Below are 26,208 nucleotides of genomic sequence, written 5' to 3' on the forward strand. Positions count from 1 at the left end.
CTCAATCTCAGTCATGCTGTGCGTCCGAGCACCATTCACACTAAGAGGACTTTTTTTTTCTCTGCTATAGGAAATCCCATATTTTCTGAGGACCCAATACGTCATTTTTAATTTTGGAGAAAAGTGTATGAAGTGATGACCAAGACAAAAAATATTTCCATGTGGCTGTTCACGTTTGGGGGAGCAAGAAGGTTCCCGGCTTGAACCCTGCCTCTCCTCCAGTGACTGCTGGGATTGGCTCCAGTCCCCATGTGACCCTCAAAGGACCAGCAGTAGTGATAGGATGATGGATGGATGTCCATGTTGCCTGTGGTTGTAATAAAGAGGGCATCCGGTACCAAAATGATCTAACTTTGGAAAATGTCGATTTGAATTTGTTTGAAGCTGCTTTCAGACATCTGCGGATGTTCTCCAGAGTTCACGTCTGAAAATGTCCGATTGCTAAAGCCAAAAATTCTTACTTTTTACTTTATTTCAAAATATGGAATAGATTGTTTGTGTACAGACTCATAAACCAATCAAAGTGCTTTACAGTGCAGGTCACATTCACCCATTTACACACGCACATACAAGGCTTCTGTACACAGCACTTTCTCTATCACAACCATCATTCACACACTGGGGTAATTAAGCGTTTACTGGCTTTCCCAAAGGCTGCTTCATCATGCAGACCTGTGGAGCCAGGGATTGAAACCCCTGTGGCTTAGGACGTGGAGGATTGTGGATTTCGTCCCCCATCACTTCCATTGGAATATCCTCACTGTCAGTGCAGAGAGGAGGGATAATTAAAAGGGAGCGTCACCAAGTTAGCACATCAAAGTCTGGAAACTGGGGCAGACGAATGAACATGAAGTTTGTTACTGATACAGAAGAACAAGAGGCAAGAAGATTAAAGATTAAAAGTTGGAGTCAGTCAAGGCTTGTTTTGTGTTTTTGGATTAAAATAAATGATGAGCATTGTCTCTTTTGAATCTTTAATCACAAGGAGGAATAATTACCAATAGATGTTGCCCCATTTATGTTGTAATTATTTCAATGTGCTATTTTATTGGTTTTGCTTGTTGGATTAATTATGTATGTGCCCAGATTTGTGGTTGACATTTTTAACTTTCAGAAATCTCTACAAGCATAATTAAAAACAAACAACATGGCCGGATACAGCGAGCGATGCAGTAAGTGAAAAACGTGTTTGGTTTATTGGCTGAAGTGTTAATTCCTATTCACCACTGCACTTTTACACCTTAGCCTAACAGCTCCCCAGAGCTCTTACTTTAGGAAGTTGAAGCTTGCCTCCTCCACACACACACACACACACACACACACACACACACACACACACACACACACACACACACACACACACACACTCTAAAATGTTCTCCATCTCTGCTCTCCCTCCATCTCTCTCCCTCTCTCTCCTCCCTCCTCTCAACTCAAAACTTTAAGAGCCAGACAGGACGCACTTTACACACACACACAAAACACTCCCTCCCTCTTACATGCACACACACACACACACACACACTGGCTGCACATGCATCAAGTGGAACAGATCCACAGGGCTGCACAGTGGTGAACCAGCAGTGTGTGATAGAGAGAGAGAAAGAGAGAGAGGTGTGGGGGGGTGGAGAGAGAACGAGAGAGAGAGAGAGAGAAAGAGAGAGAGCATTTACTCTCTCTCTCTCACCAACTGCAGGGAAGCACCAGTGTGGAGAAGTTGCATGAAGCGAGAGGTTCCATCTCAGGACTTTCTTCACAGACTGACCATGGAAGCCAAGCAGTGGAGGTAGAAGAAGAAGAAGAGCAAGAAGAAACAGAAGAAGAGGAAAGACAGAAGTCTGGCTGAAGAAGAGAGCAGAGTTTCATCTGAGGGATTACTGGACATTTTATATATGAGCTCCTGTCATGGTGATATCCTGCCTGATCGTCTCTCGCTGACAGGAGCCTCTCTGTTTCTTGGATTTCCCGGGGATCAAAGTTTGTTTTCAGAGCAGTGTGTGAGTTTGTGAGTGTGTGTGAGTGTGTGTGTGTGTGTTTGTGTGAATGAAGTGTGCGGAAGCAGGAAACATGTCAAGCGGACGTTTCAGTCACCTGTTGAGGGGAGTCTGGCTGCTGTGGCAAGGTGAGTGCAACCACTGTCTGCACAGCTTTTTGAATATATATTTTGTTTTTTAACGCAACTCTTTATTGATATATTTCTCTTCCATGAAGTGATGCAGATTTAGTCTGATTTAAGTTCTATTTATAACCTTATTTTGATCCCAAAAAATGTTGTCGTCCTGGGTTTAAAAAATGTTGAAAGTCCATGTGAAGACATGTGTTCTGAGTTTGTCACATGTCCGAAAAATGTCTATATTATTAACCACCTCAAAAAATTTGAAAAACTTCAAATTTCAATTCAAAGACTGATATGATTTATTTGAGGGAAAAGTTATAGCTAGCTAGAAAACTGTCAACTGTGGTAGGTGTAGTCACTCAAACTTTAACCAGAGAAACACTCATGCTAACGTGATGTAGTATCTGTGACGTTATAACATAATAATGCGTAATCAAGTAAATCCTGAACGCAAAAATTATGACAAACTGTTTCAAGGTCACACTCCACGTTTCAGTTTTACATAGTTCACACTCTTTTCACCTTTTCAGGAATTTTATAACTCCACCAACTCAATGATGTGTTAAAGTTGTTTTTTTCGGTGTAAGTTAATTTGCTGTGTAAATCTTTCCATTAGAATCTGATCTTTAAAGATTATGGCAGATTTGCCTCTGTCCTCCAAAGCCGCTCCAGTATGAAAACAATGAGATAAATGGTCTCTCATGTGAGGAATCAGCCGAACCCTTTCGGGGGGGGGGGGGGGGGGGGGGGTTCAGCTTCAGGAGCACATAGGGCAGGACACGGAGACAAAAAGGAAGAGATTAAAATGGACAGACTCATAATTACGAGGAAGTTGTTATGTAATTTGTCACAATTCAAACAATTTGCAAAAGTTCAACATGTGGATCATCACGTGAAAAATAAAAACACTCCCTGTGCTGACGTTAGGCTTATGAATGCCCGGTCTGTGTCCCCCCTCCGCTGCGGCGAGGGTCTTCAAAGCATCAGTGGTCAGTGGAGTCTTGAAAAGGAACTGTGCCTTTAAACAATGGTTCCCCAGGAGCAGGGAAGCGTGGCCCTGGAACTAATGTTGCCATTATGTTAATTGTTAGAATAACAGGAGACCGCCATTACTGACCCCACCTCAGGCTGCTGTGCAGAGCCGACTGTCCAGCCGCCGTGGCCTCGATCGCAGATGCTCAGCTCTTTACCCATCAGGGCTGGTTAGGGTGACGGGCGGCAGGAGACAGCCTCCCAAAACCAGCCTCCTCCCCTCCAACTAGCACTGATGAAGCTGTTTCACGGGCATACTAACAGACTGGAACAATATCTGTGGAAGGTTTTCTAGAGAAGTATGGGACGTCTTAATCCATGCCCCAAACAGACAGATTGAAAACCTATTAGAAATTAATTTTAAGGGCCACTGATACAGAGTGGAATCATTTGGACCATAAACTTTGTATTGAGATGAATTTAGACAAGTGTAATGTTGTTTGTCTGCATGAGAAAAGCTTCCCGTCCGCCTTAAAAGTGGCGGAAAGCAACTGCAGGGAAAGACTATAGTTTGAACTCAAGACGAAAACAAACACACTCCTCCTGTCACTGCTCCCACAGAAGCTCCACCCCTCACATCCACGCACGCACAGTTCTGAGGTGAACCACTGATCTCAAAAGGATTTAGCTACCGCAGACATCAGTGAGCTAAAGAAAATTAATGTTACCCACCTGCCATTGCCTTTCATCCCTTTCATCCCTTTCATCTCCCGGTGGTCTCTCCACGTTGAAGCGGCTCAATGTTCGGCCTTTCGTTAGATCGTTATCTTCTTTGTATTAGCTGTCATCTGCTACTGTAAAAAAAATGATTGCGGGATTAGCGTCCCATGAGATAGCGGTGTTAGCATTCCCAGTGGCTAACAGTAGTTATCACATTCGCGGTGTACACTTTCAGAGGATAATTTTACAGGCCCTCTCATCCCTCGATAGTATAACGAAGAAGTTCCAGATGTAACAGTCAATGTTTCCTTGTGTTTTATTAAAATCGCTTCAAGAATGAGGATTGGCATTCTATTAGCTCATACTGGTTCTGACAGTTCCCATGGACATTGGCTGTTTCTGGTTGAGAGACCTTCATCTTCATCTGCACAAGCACATACACTCTTGTCGCTGATTGACTGGAACAGTGTTTTTTCAATACAGGTCGTCCACCTTTCTAATTTTCCCAAATAGAGACTGGTCGTTGTATTTAAACTAGATTTTTGTTCACACAGAAAGTACAGCTAGCCATGGATCAGGAGGAGATATCAGCAGTATAACCACCTTTAAATAACACTGACTTTGACACATTGACTCCACACTGATCACCCTTTGAACCCAAAGTTTAAAGCTACAAACAGCTGGTCTTGAACCACTGTTTCCAGTCTTCTAGATAAAAGTCTCCGATGTGCTGTTACAGAAGAGACTTTACCGTAAATGTTTGGATAAGGTCTGGCGGAGAGAAGAATTTCCTCTCGCGGGTCAATGAAGATCTGAACTGAACTGAACTGAACTGAACTGGATGTGAATATTTCTTGATCCAACCCCTTGATCACATTAATTTAAATGAAACCTTGGATTCAGTGTTCAAGTTCCGGCCCATATTAGTTCACTTTAAACATGACACTCTCCAAGTATGTGAAACACACACCGACTGGATCTCCCCCAAAGAAACGCCTCCAAACCCGATCTTTTTGATTAAGGTATAACCGATGTAATCGCAGCTCCAAAACATCAACGGACCATCAACTTCTCTTGTCCGCTATCAACTTCTCAAACGAAGAGACACAGCATTGCATGTCAGGTGCTCACAATGAGGGCTCTCCTTTCGTGTGTGATAGCCTGAAAACTAAACATCCATCAGTGCCTGATGAAGAGCAGCAGAAATGTTTTGTTTGAGCTCATAGAGCAGACAAGATGAAAAGATGAGGACACGGCGGAGTAGGTGGATGCGCTGGTTTGATGTGGCAGCTGTTTTCTCGGGGGTGAGGGTGTGAGAAGCGACGGGCCATTCTGCACGATGCTGCCTCGTGAACAGGAGCCAGAGTTCCACTGCAACCACAGTGGACCTGGCATCGGTGTCCACTGGGCAAACTCCGGTAGATCCCTTCTCTAAATAAACGAGGCCGCTGGATTTACCAGCTTACACTGTGATGAAAAGACAACATGTGCTGCCCCAGGGACAGAGGGATACTCGTGGTCTGGGAGACACACTGGGGTTAAAGCCCAAAAAGGGTAGGCGGACTGAGGGTTAGAATAACACAACAGACCTCATGTTCTCTAAATCTCTAAATCAACCTGACCTTTGCCTGACTTTGGCGACAAGCGTGGAGGGAAGTGAGGGAAACAGAAGCAGGGCGGAGCAGCAGCGAGGCCGATAAGCAACAAACATGGATTCAGTGTTTCATCTGACGCTTGTTTTATAAATAAATCACTTAGTTTATGAAGAATCAAAAGAGAACAAAGTCTGAATTTTCTGTACAATTCAAACTTGTTTTGTTCAACCAAAAGTCAAAAAACACATTAACATGTAGTTTACAGTGATACTACAAAGAAAAACAGGAATCAGAAACCAACCAGAAATTGTACACATTATTTCACTAGTATATTGCTCATTAAATCTGATTATTACATAATCAAATAATAGGTTAATCATTCCGGCTCTTTTAATCTCAATAATCACATTAAAGTTGCAGATTTGAGGAACTTGATTACATCGATAATTTGGGATTCAACCTGTGGTGTCACAAGACCACAGCACATTCTGCATCATCAGCAATTGTGTAAGTTTGTTGCCTCAAGATTGTATGAGATGAGAACATTTTGAGGCCTTTCAGAACGTGTGTTGAATATACGGTGAAGCTGTGATGAACTGAGAGAAAGTTTAACATCCTCATATGCCTTCCCCCTCAACCGTCTTTTTCATTTTGCCTCCATCACATTCGTGCGTGTTGTTTTTAAAAAATTGTGCTGACAAGCTGTTGATGACAAGCCTCTTCATTCTTCATCATTTAATGCTGTATCCTGTTTGGTTAGTAGATGTGGATCCGACATCCGCAGTGTGATTTTGGTCCCATGTTTCCCACACAACCAGGCAGTCATGGTCACCAAAGCTGGAAATAGGCCGTCGGTCAGCGTTTCTCACAGTAACCCCTGTTTGGGACGGACTTCCAGAGACTGTGCCACACTTGTAAACTTTGGTGTCGGACATTTGAACATCTCAGAGTGTGGACGGGCTTTTACCGAAAGTTTGTTTGAGGGTTGATATTAATTTGGGCTGCAGTGAGATATGTGATGAGGAGGTTTGTTCCTACGTACATTTGGTTGGTGAGACTGAAACAGACTGCTGGCTCACAGTATCTTCTGTTTCTTTGTGGGAGACCCAAGATGTGATGAGTTGACTAAAGACACTTTTGATGGAGTACAAAAGATTTACACTTTCATTTAGTCTTTCAAGCAACAACTACAGCATAATAAAACAGGTTTTACAGCAGTATAGCGCAACTCCTTATTAATGGAAAAAGACAGGACCATTCTGACCATTCTATGACATGCAGCTGGTTGTGTCTCCTGTGAGATGGTGGACAAAATTATGATATTGATGGAAATCTCTGTATTCATCGATATGTGGGTAGTTTCCAGTGTGAAAACCAAACAAAAACCCAAGGTATTTTTAATTTATTGTTTAACAATGGTTCTCAACACTGGAATGAGGACCCTTCCAATCAGTCATAAGATATAGCGAAATAAAGAAAAGGATATTTTCCATATTATTTTTCATATCTTTTCATTTAGACTTTTTTCTAAACTGTAGAATAGTTATTCTTCCTTTGGCCTGTGACAGTTATTCAAAAATAAATGTGTGCGAAAGATGAATATTATAAAAAGTGTTCTTTGTTATTCACTGCCCATAAATAAAGGAGACACTCCTTCACTCTACAACCCTAGAAGAGTCCGGACTCTCCATCTGATCACACCTATCGGGGGTGTCACCTAAATATGTGGAATCTCTGAGCTACAGTAGCATTTGATATTTCTGCTCACATACACACACACACACACACACTCGTCACTAATCATGTCCCTGCAGCTCATGAAGACGCCTCGCCCTACCCCCCCCCCCCCCCCCCCCATCCTCCTGACAAACTTCATTCACCTCATCCACCACCGACAGAGATAGAGAAGAAAGAAAACAAAGGCAGAAAAAGAAAAGAAATCTGAGAACCATCCAGGAGAAATAAGCCGTGAGCGTCACAGCTTCTTCATCAGGGGAGGGGGATGTGGGCCAGGAGGGCACGGGCACTTCAGGGACAGTCGGGTGGGTTTTGTCCTGCAGCACTGAGGCAAAGAGAGATGAGAGTGGCTGTACAGTTCACGGGGGGGTAGACACAGCAGCCACACTGAAAGAAACGGGCTCGGAACGAAGGAAACACACAAGGAAGCAGTTAGAATACTGGAACATGAAGGACTTTGCCATCATTTCAGTTCACCAACAACATTTTCTCTGGGAGAGAATCGATTTCCTTTCACCTCCGCGGCCTCCACTTTGGCCGGTTTGGTGATTCTCCGGTTAAAAGCCAAAACAAGTATGAGAACTAGGAATCAGACAAAGGCGTCTCTCTCTAATGAATGAGGCACTGGCTTGACTTAAATGTCAAGCACTTGATTTCCCTCTGCAAAGCTAGGCCTGAATCAAAAGTGCCTGCGTCTGGTTCTTGTTTTTCCAGGATGGCTCAGAATAAAGGAGTGCATTAAACCGGTTTCTGACTTTGGCTCCGCGGATGAGACGCGCGAGAGACGAGACCGGCGGCTGCCAAACCCTAATCACAAATGCAAACAAACAAACAGAGTGCAGCCTGGAGGTCCTGTATAAATGGCATCCCTTCTGCGGCCCTACTGTACATCAGTGTGTGTCTCTGTGAGCGTGCAGGCGTGCATTTGTTCTGCCTGTGGAAAACAGACCGGAGACGTGGAAGCTTACGGGCAGGTAGATGACTTTGGCCGGTAATCAGTGGGATGAGGCGAGGCCGGCCGGCTGCTGCAGAGTCACTGGTGATGACAGACTGACCAGCCAGACCACACGCAGGCCACAGGCGGCTGCACTGACCTCTTGTGGGGGAACTGTGGCGCTGCGGGGTGAATAGTGTGTTGTCTGTAGTGCATGAACACGTGTTGTTCAGCTGCTTGTGACTGTGTACTCAGGTTTTATGCAGATGAGCTCGCCTGCTCTTTAACTAAAACTTGCAACATAACTCATGAGTCTGTATTGATCAACAGCCCCTGGTCTTCATGAGGAGAATGACATGCCTTCTCTCATTTAGGCCAAAACCAACAATTGTTTTCATGATCTGTAAGAATCAGAATCAGCTTTTTTGGCCAAGTAAGTGGAATATGACTCCAATTTAGCATTGCTCTGACTGTAGCTACAACGTAAACGAACATACAAGTGAACATTAACCTCAGAAAAGGGCAAAAATTTGACAATATATAAAAAGATGGATGGATGAAGAATAGTGCAAAAACAATACAGAATATATTCAAACTATATCTGTATTCGACTGTTTCTCAAATGCCAAGATTTTTCAATAGACCAATAAATCTTAAAGTTACAATGCGGGAGACCTTCTGCTGAAATGTCCAGTGCTGATTGGCTGATTGTCACGTGACTGAACTGACCAATGACAGCTCCAGGTGTTGGCAGGTGCTCTGCTCCCCTGTCCGTACAGAGCACGTGACATCATAGGTTTTTATTATGGCCTGATTCTAGTGATGTGATGACGTCACAGAAGTGTAATTAAATTGAGAAGAGTTCATCAATATATGAGTTTAATATACCTCAATAAATTATTGAAGGAGAAATTATTAATAATGAGTGTTTACTATCTCTGAAAGCTCCTCATTCTATCTGTTAATTATGAAGTTGTGTCAACACTGTAATTAGCCGACTGCTTTCTAATGAGTTTCACACTCAACACCTTGGAATTCAAGCATTTTATCATAATGTTTTCTCAGTAAACCTTAATTCTACATATAAATATGTAATAGCTCATAAGTCAGAGGCCACCGTTCTCATCAGGGTTGAACCGGACGTCCTCTAATTTTCATTGGTAAAATGCTGTGTTTTTGAAACAGGGTATTATTCTGTCACTGGGAGGTGTGGACTGCATCAGTGGGAGGTTTGAGGGTCCAGAGCGAAAAATAATAAATCACTGGAGACGTTTTAGGGTAAAACTAATGATATTTGACTTCCTATGTAGGAAGTGAATCAACTGAAATAGTCCCCCAACTCCACCAAATTGAGACGGCGCTTGGTTATTATCATATGTATTACAACATCGCCTCACTTGTGGTTGGACCAGGCCCTTTCGTAGAAGAATACTTAAAACCCCACGATGAGCAATTTTGTTTTACTAAGCTCTGCTTTTTTATGAGAACTCTTTTAGTAAATGCAACCATATGCCCAACTGGAATGAGATCCAAGGGAGCGAGCGGGGCTGAATGACAAGTGACCTTAAGAATCACTCTATAGAAATACTTTGGCAAACAAACTGAAACTCAAATGTAGCAGCCCGGGTGACTCCACATCCCAGGCTGTGACTCCAGCCTCTCTGCTCAGGCACTGAAACCACTACAGGCAACATGTTGCACGCACACAGCAACAAAGACGGGGTAACACAAAACAGGCCGACCCAGGGACTTGCAAGGCGCCGTGGAAATGAATTGATCCTGATTAGTATTTCTGCTCCGAGGTCTCCTGTGGGGGTGCAGCTGGGTCCAACTGAGCGGGTTCCCTCTCCAGCTGCAGTGACACGGAGCATAAACAAACACGTCACACGCGCGGGGGGGGGGGAAATTGCAAACATGCACTTCAGTGTCCCCGACAGGAAAGAGAAGCATTAATCATCTCGTCAAAGAGACAGACGGAGGACAAACGTGCTTTCATCTCAGATTTGGTCTTTAGGTCTAGAACTGTGTCATGTGTGTGTGTGTGTGTGTGTGTGTGTGTGTGTGTGTACTTGTGCATCTTTGTTATGACCCTTTTAAGCATAGGGCCTTTTAAGCATCAGCCTTACAGACTGAGGGTGGGAGTTAGAGGGTGAGTGGGAAGAGAATGCATTATGTCAATGAGTGACCTTACTAATATAGAAGGTTATTTGTGTGTGTGTGTGTGTGTGTGTGTGTGTGTGTGTGTGTGTGTGTGTGTGTGTGTGTGTGTGTGTGTGTGTGAGTGTGTGTGTCAGGTGGAAGGATGCTTGGAAATGACTGCACTCTACACACACGTCTGTGGTTGTGGTCAGCGTGTGGGAAGCATTCCAGGACTGAGAGGGAATAAAACACATCCTGCCTCTGTTACTAACAGGGTTAATAAACGCCTCTCCATCTTGGAGCCTTTTACAGGAGAAAAAATGGCACCGTCGCACACTTTCCATTCGGAGGCCTTTCTCCTCCGGCTCCGTCTGCTCAGTAAAAAAGGGGAAGAGAGCGATCTGCTGAGCTGACCCCTCCACAGCTGAGTCCCAGCTCAACTGGAGGCTCGACAGGTGATCCGCTCCCCATGTGCATCTTAAGTGAAGGGAGAGGAAAGCGGAGTGAGATTACCTCCATAAAGCTGTCTCTCTGTCCCGGGGAAGTTTAGAAAGTGAGAGAAGGAATGTGAGAGCTGTGGGGACACGAGGGAGCGAAAGGGGGAAAAGGAAAACAACAATTATTTTCATTCCTGAATAATCTGCTGAATTTGTCCTTAAAAAATCGATTGTCAGGGAAGTTATGGTTTCGCCCATGTCCAGTCCAACTTGGTGGAAGGATGGGACATTGGCCACGAAAAGAAACCATTACATTTTGGTGGAGATCGAGACAAAGGGGCAAATGCAGGACTTTTTTCCATCAGTGCCAGATGAGGCCTTTCTGGGGACATTATTATCGATTTCCCAGAGAATTACTGATGGATCATGATTAAAAAAATTTTGGTCCGGATCCAAAATAAAAATCCTGATCTAGCAGATCTAAATGTGGCTGCATCAGGGCATTGTCGGGCCTTGTTATAAGTGTTCACTCTCCTGAGAGCCGTTCTAGTTTTGTTTAGAAAATGTGAAAAAATAACCAGTCTGTACAATGTCTCAGTGTCCAAAGAGACTTAAGTGTCCAGAGCTTAAAAATATGAATAATTGATCAATCATCAAATAGTGGCGGCCTTTTTCTTTTCTTTCTTTCAAAAACCTCACATTTTAGGAGAACCTATCGTAAAGAGTTGAATGATAAGAAGGATAATACTCGTATTTGTCTGTTAATATACGGACAAGTATAAGTCTAGGTCATGAGATGGTTTGGTTAGCTTAGCCTAGCATAAAGTTAGCATGGCTGCATGCCTTTGCTCAAAAAAAGTACACAAAGCTCACTGTGAAGTTTAATATCTGCAAAATATGAAGTGTAAAGCGATAATTCACCCTGAAGAGGAGAGAAGAGAAAACACAGGTGAAAAAGTCGGAGAGAAAACAGGAGATGTCTGTGAGAACTCGGCCCTTTTGCCTTCTGACGTTTGTTTTGGGAGAATGAAACTGAAGCCGTAACTTTCACACACACACACACACAGAAATGCACACATTCACAGACCCCGGCGTGTTACCTCACGTTTAAATGCAATCGGACAATCCTCCAGATCACAGTGCTCGGGCCTTCGCTGATGTCGACTACGCACACACCTCTCCGTTCAGCAACAAGTGCACAGAGCAGAAAGTGCAGTTACACTCTCCAGATGTGTGCGTCAGATCAATAAGTGTTATGCAGTGAATCGTGCTTTCATTCGGATTAACTTTACTGTCATTGTTTGGGGAAACTCAAGGCGAGAACATTCATCACCTTAAGTGTTTCTCAAGTCATAATATGGACAGATGTGTTTGGCTTGGCCGGCTGCTGCTGTCAGTGACGCACTGTTTGATTCCTCTCGATGAGAGAAATGCATATTTCCTGTACAAAGACTATACGCTCATGCACAATCACCTACACACACACACACACCTTCTGCCCCCAAGCAAACACAATAACAAGGGCTGTGTGTTGCAGCTGCAGGCCGATTGAAGTGACAAGCCAAACCTGTCTGCACCGCAGCCAGCGTCCTGATTCACAGCCATGTATGGATCCTATAGCACAGACTCAATACATGGGAAATGTACCACAACTACAGCCTGCACTCGACCAGAATTATGTTTAGATGTAACAGAAAGAAGATGTGAACGTCCGTCCCCCCGTCCCCCCCCTCGGGCTCCAGCTCGCTCTCCTCCTCTGATGGAGGAGGCTGATAACCCTTTCTGATGGGAATACTTTTGGTTTCCCCTGTTTTTCCTGCCTGGAAATCTAAATGAAGCCTCAGTGATTATTTACTCGACTGTTTTCTGACTTCTCCTTCCTCTGTAGTCGTGTTTGTGGCCGGGACCGGGAGTAAACTATGGGAAGTGCCTTCGGCCTCCTTCACCTCCTCCTCCTCCTCCTCCAACCTCAGCGAAGGCCTGCAGTGGCTGCCCCACTGTCAGTACCGCCACCCACAGGAGAGAGTGGGAATCACAGCGGACGTCCCCCCAAGACTGGACGGCACATGGGTGTCAACAAGGTAAAGTCATGGCTGTGATTCACTTAAACCTTATAAGTCTACAATTTTATAACTTTTCTATCAGCTACAGAACCGTTAGAGTTACAAGCGGATCAGATTAGTGGAGAATGCTTCTGTATAAACTACGAGCGATCGCCTGTGGTATGAAAACTGTGTGAATCGGATGCTGTGACCTTCACAATTTCCAGATGTCAAACCAAATGGGAGATTTTGGACGAATGTGTGAGACGTGACATATGTGGAAAATATTTTTGGAAAAGTAACGTTCATTCCTACAGCTCCAGAGATCCAGAGAGTCAAGTTCAACGGAGCTCTGAAGCTCAACATTTGTTTTACCTTATATTTTCAAATTCAGAGTCTCTAATAACTTTTAAACCTTAAGGATTGTTTTGCATAAAAGTCATTGTTATAACTGGGATTTAAATTGAGGGAGATCCGACCAGAGCCTTTGACTTGGAGTCGAGTCAGATTAACTGTCACAGACACAAGGACATGATCCTCGACTTCCTTGAGGACTGGACTTATCTTGAGACCCTGATCTGTGTGTTTTGACGTACTTTTGAGATGCTATTGAAAGGAGTCAGTTTCACTTACAAACACTATTTTAAAGATTTTGATCAAATCTGAACAGCTGCCACAGGTACTTTACGTCAGTATGTCAAAAACATGTCTCTGTGGCCAAGTAAAGCCCGGTCCCTGGCTGACATGTGCTGAGTGATGCTGGTTTGATATGAAGGTGCTTTGATGAATGTTTTGCTGGCACAGGCAATATGTGTATTTGTTGTATTATTATCTACTTTTAACCACCCTGTCGCTCTGTGTCCAGATGTGAGGTTCGGCCCGGTCCAGAGTTCCTCACTCGCTCCTACACCTTTCACCCCAGCCGTCACTTCCAAGCCCTGCAGCACTACTACACCGACAGCAGCTGCGAGGACCCGGCCTACTCCCTGAAGATCCTGGGGAAGCTTCGTTTGCGCCAGGCCTCCTGGATCACCCGCGGGGGCACCGAAGCTGAACACCACCCGAGCAAGGTGGGCATCGTGGTCCACAGCCCGGCAGCCATTCAGAGGCTGGCCTCCCGGCTGCCTGCGGCCTGCGTGCGTCCCACCCTGAGTCGGGTGGTGCCGGGGAAGCTGTACGAGCTGTACAACACCCGGGCAGGGAGGGGGTGTCTGGCAGCGCTGGGTTTCTCCATGATGGAGATGGGTCTGATTCGGTTGGAGACGCAGCATCACAGCCATGGAGGGAAGATCCAGGAGCTGTTCTTAGGAGACATTCACACTGACTGGACACAGAGAACCCAGTATAGACCCACAGGCTACCAGCAGCCGCTGCAGAACGCCATGGTGAGACATTACAACCTCTTTTTGTTTTCAGTGTATTTACTAAGGCAAGTTGTTCCTGAAAGGCTGAACACAAGGGCAAGAGGGGACCTTTGTATAAACCATATAAAACATTTTTAAGCGACAGAACACATCCTCTTGGCCTTTAAATCACATATAAATCGTTGCTGAAGAATTTCTTATCATTATTAATTGATTAATCGTTTGATCATTTCAGTTAAAATTGATTAATAATATTAATATTTTTTTTTTTTTTTGCCTGAACACAAATACACCATTTAGAAACGTTCCCTTGAGGTTTGAAGTATCATATTATCCTGATGCGTTTTAAATGTGACGAGGAAATGATGAAGAAATGTATCAAAAAATATTCATCATATTGATACTAACATGATATAAAATATACAATGATAATGAAAACACTCTTGTCTCATCCCTCCCTTTCACAGCATCACATCCACCCATGCCCTGTGTGTGCTCTGGTGTACCGCTCCTCGGAGCAGCGCCCCCCGGTGTTGCCCCGCAGCCCTGCAGCCCCTCTGGCTCTGGCCGGCCGTTGGGTCAGCCAGCACTGTGAGACCCGTCCCACCGTCCTCTTCCTCACTCGCGACTTCACCTTTGACCCTGACCAGCACGCGTGGGAGGGCACCTATCATCACTACTTCGACCCCGACTGCTCACAACCCACGTTCACCCTGAGAGCTTCTGGCCACTATGCTCAGGGAAACCCCTCGGTCAAGGTCTCAGGGGCCACAGAGTTGGTCTTCAAGGTCACCCAGGTGAGAGTCACGGCCATGGAGGAGCCCACAGCCAAGCTGCTGAACGGCACCAGGCCAGGAAGGTGTGGTCGGGCTGGATACTGGCAAGTCGGAGTGGAGCAGGACTTGACCCCCACAGACGGGTGCACGGTACTGGGCATCAAGCTGCCGCACAAGGAGTACGAGCTCTTCAAGTCGGAGCTGGACCACAGGAAACACCCCCTGCTGTTCACCGGGGAGAGGCCCACTGATGGGTCCAGTCCCGACCGGCCGCAGCGGAGACCCACCTCCTTTCAAGCCCCCCTGGTGCCTTGCAGTGGAGGGGACACACAGCGCTCTCATCACCATGGATCAGGGTTTAACAACAAGCAAGTCCAGTTACCAGCCAACGGGACGGAGAGACGGGCACAGCTGGTGCTGCTGCTGTTTGCATCTTTGCTGTGCAGCTTGTTCTAGAGACTGATTCAACCTGTTTTGCAGCTAAAGTCATTAACGGACATTTTCTGGAAAAGAGACATTCAAGAGAGCTCAGTCATTTTTTAATATCTGGCTTCCAGATGCTGCCTGTAGTTTCACTTCAATGACTCTTAAATTCAGCTCCGTTTCTACCTAAAAACGAATTTGTATATAAACCTTCAGCATATATACAGGTGCCATAATTTCAATATGTAAAAATACATTTATATACTTTTAAACCATGTCCCTTGAGTATAATGATCAAAAAGCTGTTCTCAATTCACAGATCAATTCATTTATTTTATAAAATAAATCCTGTTTTCCTGTAGTTACATTATAACAACGTTGAAACAGGGAATCAGTTATTTCCACATGGGATGAAAGCCATGGACATTCCAGTGGACGTTTCCCCATGATGCAGTTCGACTAATGCACTTTGTACATATCTTTTTTTGTTATATATATAAACATACTGGAAAGAAAAGAAGAAGACGTAGAAAATGTCTGCACTCTAACACATATCCTCTTCATCGGTCTGATCCCACTGTAGAGTGGAATGTGGCCTTATCTCCAGAGAGCGCATTAGTCTGCTCTTCTTTCAACTGTCACGATAAATCAGAAGAATATTTATTTTAACCATCTATTATGTACTTTTTGATAAAAAAAGATGTGGGTCTAATATTTTTTGTTAGTTTCACCATTTAAGAAAGTGATTCTTTTCTATGTGTATTAAAAAAGTACTTTTCATAATAACTTGTGTTGAACTAGTCTTTCAAATGGACACAGACTGGGATGAAACAGAGACTGTATAAAAAGATGGACGACATGACACCTTCCCAAAAGTGAAGCTGAATATTGCATTGTGGGTAATAAACTTCGCAACCATGTTATCTTAAACTTAATGGTCAAATACATTTTCCCCCTAAATGTGCCTTTAATAGATTATTTGATGCTGTAATAATTATACAATCTTAACTTTATTTGTATAGCACGTATCTAAACAAGGTTACAAAGTGCTTCACAAAACTCTATGTCGAAAAATGTATGATATAAAATAAAAAAGTATACAATTTACAAAGAAACCCAGCAGTTCCCACTTTAACATGGTATTAAACATCATTCAGTTACGCAAACAGCACAAGATGGTGGCACCCTTAGGGCACGTTCACAATATCGAAGGTCAAAGGTCACCGAAGTTAAACTCCTTGCAAAGCCATGCAGTGATTTGCCTCGTCACAGGAAGCAAATATTTTATTCGTCTTTCCCACTCGAACAGATTGAAAGTGAATGGGAGTCGGAGGTTTGCCACTGATACATTTGCTCCGCCCTAATTCTAGATGTTTTAGGTTCATCTTCGTTCAACAGAATTAAATGGAGACAGGTTGTCCAACTTTAATCACAGTTTATGGGAGAGAAAATCATACAATTGTTCTGACTAAATGTCTTTTTGTACTAAAATTTCAGTCTATTCGTCCTGAGGGGATATGTGAGTCTGTAGCAAATTTCGCGGTGATCCATCTAATAGTTGTTAAAATATGCCAAACCACAAATATTAACCTTATGGTCGCGCTAAAAGGAAAGTCAGAGGCTCCCACTTGTCAGTGGGATTCATCAACAGAGTAACCACGAACGTGTGTACAACATTTCATGGTCACTGAATCATTGTTGGGATATCTCAGTCTGGACAAAGTGGTGGAGGGAGCAACCGAGACGAGCAGACATGAGAGTTTATTTGTGGTTCTGTCCCAAAGCTGCAGTTTGACTTTTTGTAAAAAAGCAAACAGAAGATGGGGGCTTTTGGCCCAGCAGGATTTTGTCGTGTCTCTGGTGTTCCTTTGATTCAAAGCCCAGATAGAAGGTGAGTGCGTTGCCATTTCATCTGCCAAATAACTGTCACAAGGCTCACACAATACCCAAGAGATTCCGACTGCTGGAAACAGAAGGATATCAGATTGGATGCACACAGCATCGTGAGAGCGCACAGCCGCCGGCCAACAAAATAGATTTCGCAGTCGCTCTGACAGTTAATGAGCCGAGAAGAGCAGCAGTTAGGAGGCAACAGAGGAATATTTAAATATATATAGACATATATATAAATCCAGATTTTCTGTGTTATGACTGAAGCAAGCGAAGCGTCATGCTCCACAGAGATATCGTACATCTGTAAAATCCTTACACCTGCTTCTACACAATGACTGCAGGCCTTTCAGTTGAAGTCAGTTTTCATCTTTGCATGCATGAGGAAGAATTGTGTTAAAATGATTACAAAAAGATTTTGATCACAAAACTACAGATCTACGGATTATCTTTTTAATTATCTGTGTAACAATGCGTATGCAACGTGTATGTTATGTTATTTGATGCTACGTTACATTACCTCACGTTGTGTTATGTTTTTTATGTTTTGTTTAGTTACGCTAAGTAATGTTACGTTACATTACGTTAGGTTGCATTATTTAATGTTATGTTTAGCTAAGTTACGTCAGTAACGTTGTATTATGTTGTGCAATATTCCCCTCAAAAATCAAGTGGAGTAGAAGTATAAAATCTAATAAATGGCTGGATTCAAGGCACAGTCTCTGACTATGGGCTGTTTGCAGTTCTCCACAGATGGTGAGTGCTTTCATACATACACAGTATTTTTACAGCATCTAGACCTGCTTTATAATAATTTTAAAAAAGGCATGGAAATGTCACTTTCTACAATATACCTTCTCACAAATGCAACACTCATAAAAAGATTCTGTACATAGTCCTGAAGTGAGCTTAAATGGAAAAACAAGTTTAATAAACATGATCAAAAGCAATATTCATGCTCCTTTTAGCTCTGTTGATTAGATGATCTCAACCAACTTCACATATAGATAGATAGATAGATAGATAGAGTACTTTATTCATCCCCGAAGGGAAATGAAGTTGTCATAGCAGCCGGTATATTTGAATACAATAAAATACAATACAATACAATAGAATAAAATTAAAAATATTGAGGTAGAAAGAATAAAAAAACACAAAGCACAAGATAAAATACAATAAAATAGGTAGATAAGGTGCAGTGGCAAGATGATGGTAATAGTACTGATGATATGATGGTAATGGTATTGTTAGAATACAATAAAATAGACTGATAGAACATCTGCAGCATCTTGTTGCAGACGTGGAAGGACCTGAGCCTCCTCAGGAAGTAAAGCCGGCATCAGCTGAGGGCAAATTTAGCTGCTAACAAGCTAATTCACAAAGGCAAGACTTGAAGGCTCTGGATATAAGAGGCTTTTTTTCAAAATGAAAAACATTGAAGGCAACAAGAGGCCTTTAAATTCACGAGGGTCTTCCAGTCAGCCTGCTGTCACACATGGAGATGGTGACACTGCTTTGCCTTTGTAGACTCCAGCTGATTCATCTCCAATCCATAATTCATTGATTCCTGAAGCATGTGTTTGAAGCACAACATGATAGTAACATCTTAGATTCATTTTACGCTGAAACAACTTGAAAATGTTGCAATCATCGGGTGAAAACCCAAAGACTTCTTCGTTCTTGTAGCTTTATCTCTAAAAAACAGATGCATGCGTGCCGCAGCCCAAACTGGAGCTCGGAGAGCAGAGAGTGCTCTTTGCCATGAGAGCAAAACAAAAGCTGAAAGACAACAAAGAGCTCCGTTGAGTTGTAGGAAGCCGCAGAGTGGATTGATAAATGGGGCTGTCACGTCAATCACTTACAAGTACTTATTAATTCTAAATTATTGATTAGAACTACATCAGGATTACATTACACTACCCTGCCTTGGTGGGTTTAACTTGTCATACATCTTTAAAATGAGGCAGAATGAATGAGAACGGAGGGAGGCGGTTTTCCGAGAAATGTGAAAACAATATAAATACGCTATGAAGGAAGGTAAAATTATGTTAGTTGGCCCTTTGGTGCTGAACTGGAGGGGACAAAGAGAGAAAGAAAGCAGGAGGTAGTCTGTTCCAAAGGCTACATACTGTTCCTATTAACTCCTGCGAGAATGGTGATGGCAGCTGCTCGCCCCATGAGGTCATCCTCCAGGCTTGGATGGAGTATATAGGTCTGTAACCCCCACAAGCCAACACACACACAAAAAAGGAACAGACACTGATTGAAAGAAAAACTGAGGGTGGATGAACAGCATTTATCTGCACAATGATGTGTGCAATATGTCGCTGGGCCGACTCCGAAACCTTAATAAACCTTGTTGAAACCAGTGAATCCAGCCGGAACCGCATAGATTTACCGAGCTGGAGATGGCTGGATGGTGTTGATAACTGAGAGCATGGTATGGGGGGGGGGGGGTCGTGGTTTCTGTTGTGGGCCATAAAGTAGACTGTCAGGGCGGAGAGGAGCGCAGTGGCTAGCCTGTTAGTAATCAGTCCCAGTGGATGATTATTAAACACATCCACAGAACACGAGCAGATAAAACACAGACCCGATGCAGCAAGTCGAGTAAAAAGCATGATTTCATTCTGGAATGCATTTGTGTGTGTGTGTGTGTTTGCACAAGGTTAATTTGAGTCATTATCTGAACTAATGGTATTAAACTGAGGTTAATTTGTATTACTTCATTATCGTAGTTCAGTCCAGCGGTTTTCCAGCCTCGGAAATGGGGCAGCCGCCAAAGGGTCACAAGAAGAGCTGTGTGGTCAAAAGCATAAACTTTGCAAAAATACTACGTTACAAATAAAAGTACTGCCTTCCATATGTTGAGAAAGTGCAAATAACATCAGCTTAAATTACATGAATATGAAGTATTCACACAAAAGCAATATTTTAATGATGTTGATACGTCCAGAGGAGCTAATTCTGACTATTTGTATAAACTGTTGGGTGATTTAATTGACTGTATATCAATGCATATTCAATGTGTACTTTAAGTTATATAATGCTACGTTACATTACGTCACAGTATGTTACGTCATTTTATATTATCTCATTTAATGTTGTGTTAGGTTAAGTTCTGTTACGTCAGGTTTGCATTGTTTCTATGTCACATCATGGTGTGTTACGTCAGTTACGTTATATTATTTCATGCAACATTCCCCCTCTGAAATCAAGTGGAATAAAAGTACTAAATCAAAAAATGTCAAATTAGTCAAGTAAAGTGTGAGTGCTGTGTTTTCAGTTACTTTCTACTTAGCATAAAAATGGAAAAAGTGGGAAACAGCTCATATGGCTCTGTAATGTGGTTTAATTGGTTTAATTGTGTTAATTGTTTCATTTGGTCTTTTTTCCTCATGTCTGTCTTATCATCATATTGTCGATCATAATCTCGGCACTAACCTGCATGAAAGGTGCTTTATAAGTAAAGCTTTGATTGATTGATGAGGCAACAAACTCCACCACCTCTGAAGCTTCGTAAGTTACATGATATACATCCTCATTGAAAAATAACCATCTATAGTTGTAGTCTAATATATCATATTTAACAGACCAACATGAGAGTAGTTTTGATCTTGTGTTGGAAAGATGGAGAATGAGAACATTTCCTAAAGCACCTCTGTTGAGAATAAAATAAAAATCGTTTCATTGTGTGAAACTTTGAATTAATTAATATTTTGGTATCAAACCAAGTAACACAAGAATTAAGGTGACACGTGGTCATACACAAGTAAACTGGCCAAAATTCCTTCACTGAACAAGCAGTTGAAATCCTCCAGACTAGAAATCACGTCCAAAATTGTGTCAATCCAGCAACAAATGTGATGAGGAAACTCTTAAGGGCCACGGGAGAAAAAGCATGAAAGCCGTCCTGTGTGCAGTTCACGTCGTTCACATGGATCTCTGCAACACATGTGAGGCTTGAGCTGACATTTATGAAAATAAATCTCTTGAGTTTGTTGTTTGACTTTCTGTAGACTTCTCAGAGGGTTGGACTGCGAAGGACCCAAACCCCTGTAATACGACTTTTGGAAGAATGTTCCTATAGACTGTAAAAAAAGAAAAGAAAAACAAAACAAGCCCTAAGGAGTTTCCTTTCAGCTAAACCAATTTTCCAAACCACATACAGTTTGGTGGTTTAGTCTGATAAATGTTCTGGTAAGAAAGAGTCAGCGCTGCTTTTGGATGGAGACTCAATAGAAAACACAGCAGAAGGATTTCACCCCCCCCCCTCCCATCTCCTGCCTGCCCATAAAAATCTTGCATATGCAGTGAACACAGACACACACACGCACACATCACTGAGATGACATCAGTGCAGTAGTACGGGCAACGTCCAACCGCTCTCACTCATTCAAATTTCAGGCCCTGTTAAGAAAATCCTATTATTTCTATAAGAATATGAGCTGCAGCTGCCTCGTAAAAGATAGCATCTGCCATAGGTTGACTGCCACAGTTGAAACAAATGAGTTTCTATTGAGAAATGTGTCTATTTGGCTTAAGGACAAATGAAATGTGTTTTGCCCACAGTGCAGCGACTGCACTTTCCTGCTTCATCTGATGCCAAACAGACAAGGGGGCTCCTCTCTGTCATGACCTCACGCTTGTTTACTTTACCAACCACCTAACAGAACCAACACCGCGAAACAGCTAGTAATTTCCTTTATCTACTTTGTAACAGTGTGTAGGATCCAGTGGCACCTAGTGGTGAGGTTAGAGATTGCAGAATCTTTGTGTGTAAAACCCGACTAAACACCCTTTTCTATGCTTGGTTTGTCCAATCGGGTCTACTGCAGAAACATGGTGTTGCAACTTGGCCGACTCCCAGAGTAGATATGAAGGGCTCGTTCTGAAATGACAAAAACAAGTGATGATACATGAAGAGAAACATAATTCCATCTAAGGATCGCAGAGGAGCTGGAGCCAATTCCTCAGATTGGATATAGATCCGATCACACCAGACCAGATTCGGAGGCAACATGTGTCCACATTCTTCTAAAAGGGGGGACGTAAATCCGTCGCGGGCCACATATGAAGGACCTCCCACTCAGCTGATGTCCTCTGACCCGGTGCAGCTTCACTATGAATCAAACGTCTTTTCTTTTCTTGCTGATTTGATCGCCACATAAATTAAATATAATTAAATCTGTAAAATCATTCCTCACAGGGAAGTCGCACGAGATTCATTTAGATTCTCCTGTCTCGTCTCCCTACCTCACTTTCGCTCACCCGTGACGACAAAGACACACACACAAACAAACACACACACACAGCGACATCAAACACACCCGTTCTCTCAGACTTGGTAAAAAGCAACACAACCTGGTCTTCGTGGACAGAAATGACTTACATGTTTGTTTATATAGAGCAGGGAGGTGAGATCCGATCTGAGACCCGATCACGAGAAGCATGTGGGGCCACATTTGAATGCCAGGTGTGAACGCACACACTCAGAGCTGTTCACTTCAGATCACAAAAACCACATGTTCATATTAAGTGTGTATAAGTACTAAGAGTCTTTAATCAATCCAACCCTAATCTTTATGTCTTTGCACTGTGGCTGGAACCCGGAGAAAACCCAAGCTAACACCAGGAGAACATACAAACTCCACACAGAAAGACCCTGGCTGAACTGGGATTCAAACCAGGAACCTTCTTGCTGTGAGGCACCCCTGTGACACCTATAATAGATCCCTCTGAGTTGTGTGCATTGGTGAGTCTAAGCAACATTATATACTTATTATATACCTAGTATTGCATAGTTGTTGACAAAGGGAAGCTAGTTCTTCCATTTGGAACCACAGGATTGGGTCATAAGCCAAAGATGTTTGGTTTGATCGATGATATATGTATATCTTTGTGTATATGTGTTCAGTATATATGTTTTGTATGAAAGTGAATCTGAAAAAGTAACTGTATGTAACTATAACTGTTAGAATACTTGAAAACTAACAGTTATAGTCAAAACCACTTTATTCTTTCCCACAGGACACAACAGATCCCAGAAAACCACAAATGAAAATAATCCTATCTGCTCTTCGCACCTAAAAACACAACAGATGAACAGTAACTTGCAACATTTCCTACAAGACAACTTTTTTAATATACTTGAGGCCTTTGGGGGATTCGATGTGACAGACGCGTTCCCCTGAGTGCGATCTGTCAGTTCTGGTGGCTTGTTAAACCGGGTCATGTTTCTGCTGTAAGGTTAAGATCACACAAGTGATTGAATGGGTTATTGCTGAAGAGATCTGCCGCAGGCTGACTCTTCCAGTCTCCATCACTCACTGCCACTTGTCCTGCCTCCAACCTCACTGGCAAACTGCGCGTCCTTCTCAAAGCGATATGGCCGCTGAACTCTTACAGGGTCCTCTTGTAAGTGGATTTGCATGAAATCCGGCTCATGTCAGATATTGGTTTCACTTGTGCAACTTCGAGGACGGTAATAAATTAAGGGCAGATTTAAACATGTGTCATGTGTAAAACCTTTCGATAAAGCAGGAGATTGAATGTTCAATCCGTGTAAGTGAAAAACAATAGTGTGTCTGAGGCTGATGCACAGTTTTATGTGTCCTCCAGCTTTCAGGGCAGCCAGACATCATTATTGCACAAAGCTCAATGAGGACCAGATTCACTGAAACAGGATAAGAGTGAGGCTGATGGTTCGAGATCAATCACAGCCTCCAAAAACAAGCTGTGTCCTCCAGAAGACGTGGAGTCTGGGGTCAGAGATCAGCGTCTGATGTGGGTTCATTCAGGTCAGAATGGATAATGAGAAGCACCAGGTCACGACGAGGGAGAAGGATCAAGTGAAAGAAAAGTTAATGAAGTCGTCATTATGTCCCTGCTGAGCAGTTATCTAATGCACATTCATTGGAAAGATGTGTGTGATGTGATCTGGATACACTTTCAAAAAACTGCTTCTCTTCCCTTTTTTCATCCTGAAATTCTTGGGTTCTTTTTAACGGTTAAAATAAATAACACTGATAATAAATAATGTTTTAATGAGACATTGCGTAATTTGTTTGAGAACTGAACTGATGACGTTTTTAAAGGTCTGCTCTAAAAATGAAATTTTACAGCTCCTCAGTCAGATGCTGAATGTTAAAATGATGACTGGAAAGAGGAGGAAACAACCAGCCGTCCAAAGCAAAACAAAAACAATCTGAGCACCACGGTCCCAGCGGAGGTTAACCTACCCTCCACGTTCAGGTGAGCACCTCAGGACTTCTTGTTGTTTTCCTCCTCTCTGTGTTTTGAAACATTGCTCTGCGGTTTACCTTGGAAATGGATTATTTCCCAGCTGACTGTAAAAAGGTGAAATCACATCGGTTGGTTTCCACCGTTATGTTTTGCAGCTGTGTTTAGCAGTGGCCAAGCCAAACAGCTGAGGAGCTACCGGGCCCAGGTGCACAGTGGGTGGGGGTGGGGGGGGTGCCTGACACAAATTCCACTCTTCTGCCTCCGACCGCAAGGTGCAGACAGAAACACTGTCTGGTTGTTACTGATACAATAACACTGGATGAATCACCGGGATTTTATTTTTATTCGACACCACGGCTGCAGATCCCGTAGAAATCCAAAGGGGTCATTAATTTCCTCGAACCCATATTTTCTAACCCTCTTATCCCACTGCAAATTGTGGAGCTGCCAAGTCAAGCAAAGTGGTAACAACTAAGAAGCCAGCTCGGCCTCGAGCTGTCAGTGGCAGCAGGCCTGGCTGAGAGAAGAGTCGTAATTATACGGCACGATGGTTTTCTGTCACTTCACAGTCGTTATTATTCTTTTTGTGATGGGGCATGTGATGTCCTCAGTAACTTATCACCTTGTAATTACCCGGATAAACACCCCGACTAGCCTATGTGACAAAATAGGAAAACTCTTGAGGTTTACTTGAACATGTAAGTAGACTTTCAAAACAGGGCTGAATGCATCCCCAGTTTGTGCCTCTTGTGTCTGATCATTAGCTTTACAAGCAAGTTGCATTGGTCAACATCTGTTTCTCTAAATGCCTGATATGCTTTGATATTAAAAACCTGAATTTCCAGAAAGCCTTTCAACTCGTCTAACCACGCAGATGAAGAATAGTCCGTCTACTCTACGCTGAGTTTTTTTTACTGTGTCTCCAAAGTTCTGTCTCTTGTTACAAATACAAAAAAAGCATAAATTGATTTATTTATGGTGCTATATTTTTTAGGCCTATGCAAAAATATATGCAAAACCAAACTCAGTAGAGGGATGGACCTAGGAGGAACACATTAATCTCTGTGGATGCGGATTAAGGGCCTGATGCCTACATATGGATTTTTAATGGTAGAATTTAGTGTATCTGTTTTTTTCTCTATAAAAATTATACAGTCATGTGAAGGATTGTTGGGCCCTGGTGGAGACTTGCGCTGTCGAGTGCAATTCGACCTCTTTCATGCAACATTTCATCCAGATGGAACTCATCAGGCATCTGTATTTTTCTCCAGACAATTAGACACAACAGCATCTAACTGAACTAATCGACGTGGTAGTTTGTTGATCCTGAGTCCACATGAAGTGAACCTCTGTGGGAACAACTGGCTGCAGCGAGCATTAGACACACAAACACATCATATAACCACCACACATTTAAATGCAGGAATCAACCTGAACCGAAAGTGATGCTGCACAATTCTATCACCATCATATGAATGGAAAAGCACCTTGCAGCCTCTGTGTGCGTGACAGGAAATGACTTCACACTGTTGGGTATATGGGGTTTTATTCATTTAATTTATTAAGATGCTACATAGTCCAACCAGGTTGGGTTGTTTTTGTACACCAGGGAGACTACTTGACTAGGTATATTAATCTTCTTCTCAGGTAGAATTATTTATCTATTTATATACATACAAAACAGTTTCCCGACTGCTTACATTGTTCATGGTGATGTTCAGAGACTCAGTCAGGATAGTTTTACAACTGGGTCTGGATCCATTAGCATTTACACAGTTATTTGTGTTTGTTAAAATTTCTACTTGGAGTACCAACAACACT

The 26,208-nt window shown here is 42.9% G+C and overlaps 2 protein-coding genes across 2 annotated transcripts in view; one reads left to right on the forward strand and one right to left on the reverse strand.

Moving 5' to 3' along the window:
- smarcd1 (SWI/SNF related, matrix associated, actin dependent regulator of chromatin, subfamily d, member 1) overlaps nt 1-26,208 on the reverse strand; it is a 320,795-nt gene that overhangs the window by 199,393 nt on the left and 95,194 nt on the right. The window lies entirely within an intron of this gene.
- apcdd1l (adenomatosis polyposis coli down-regulated 1-like) lies at nt 1,711-15,956 on the forward strand. The gene is made up of 4 exons (XM_061070393.1): nt 1,711-2,122; nt 12,539-12,731; nt 13,558-14,077; nt 14,524-15,956. The coding sequence occupies exons 1-4, from the start codon at nt 2,044-2,046 to the stop codon at nt 15,286-15,288; spliced, it is 1,557 nt and encodes a 518-aa protein (XP_060926376.1). The 5' UTR covers nt 1,711-2,043; the 3' UTR covers nt 15,289-15,956.

This window comes from Limanda limanda, chromosome 4 (assembly GCF_963576545.1).
Source record: "Limanda limanda chromosome 4, fLimLim1.1, whole genome shotgun sequence".
Classification (NCBI taxonomy): Eukaryota; Metazoa; Chordata; class Actinopteri; order Pleuronectiformes; family Pleuronectidae; genus Limanda; species Limanda limanda.

What these genes read in the sequence shown, in the direction of transcription:
- apcdd1l (XM_061070393.1), top strand. Translation starts at nt 2,044, where the DNA reads ATGAAGTGTGCGGAAGCAGGAAACATGTCAAGCGGACGTTTCAGTCAC. An exon ending in AGTCTGGCTGCTGTGGCAAG is followed by an intron (nt 2,123 to 12,538) that starts GTGAGTGCAACC and finishes CTTCCTCTGTAG; the next exon opens with TCGTGTTTGTGGCCGGGACC. An exon ending in GGCACATGGGTGTCAACAAG is followed by an intron (nt 12,732 to 13,557) that starts GTAAAGTCATGG and finishes CTCTGTGTCCAG; the next exon opens with ATGTGAGGTTCGGCCCGGTC.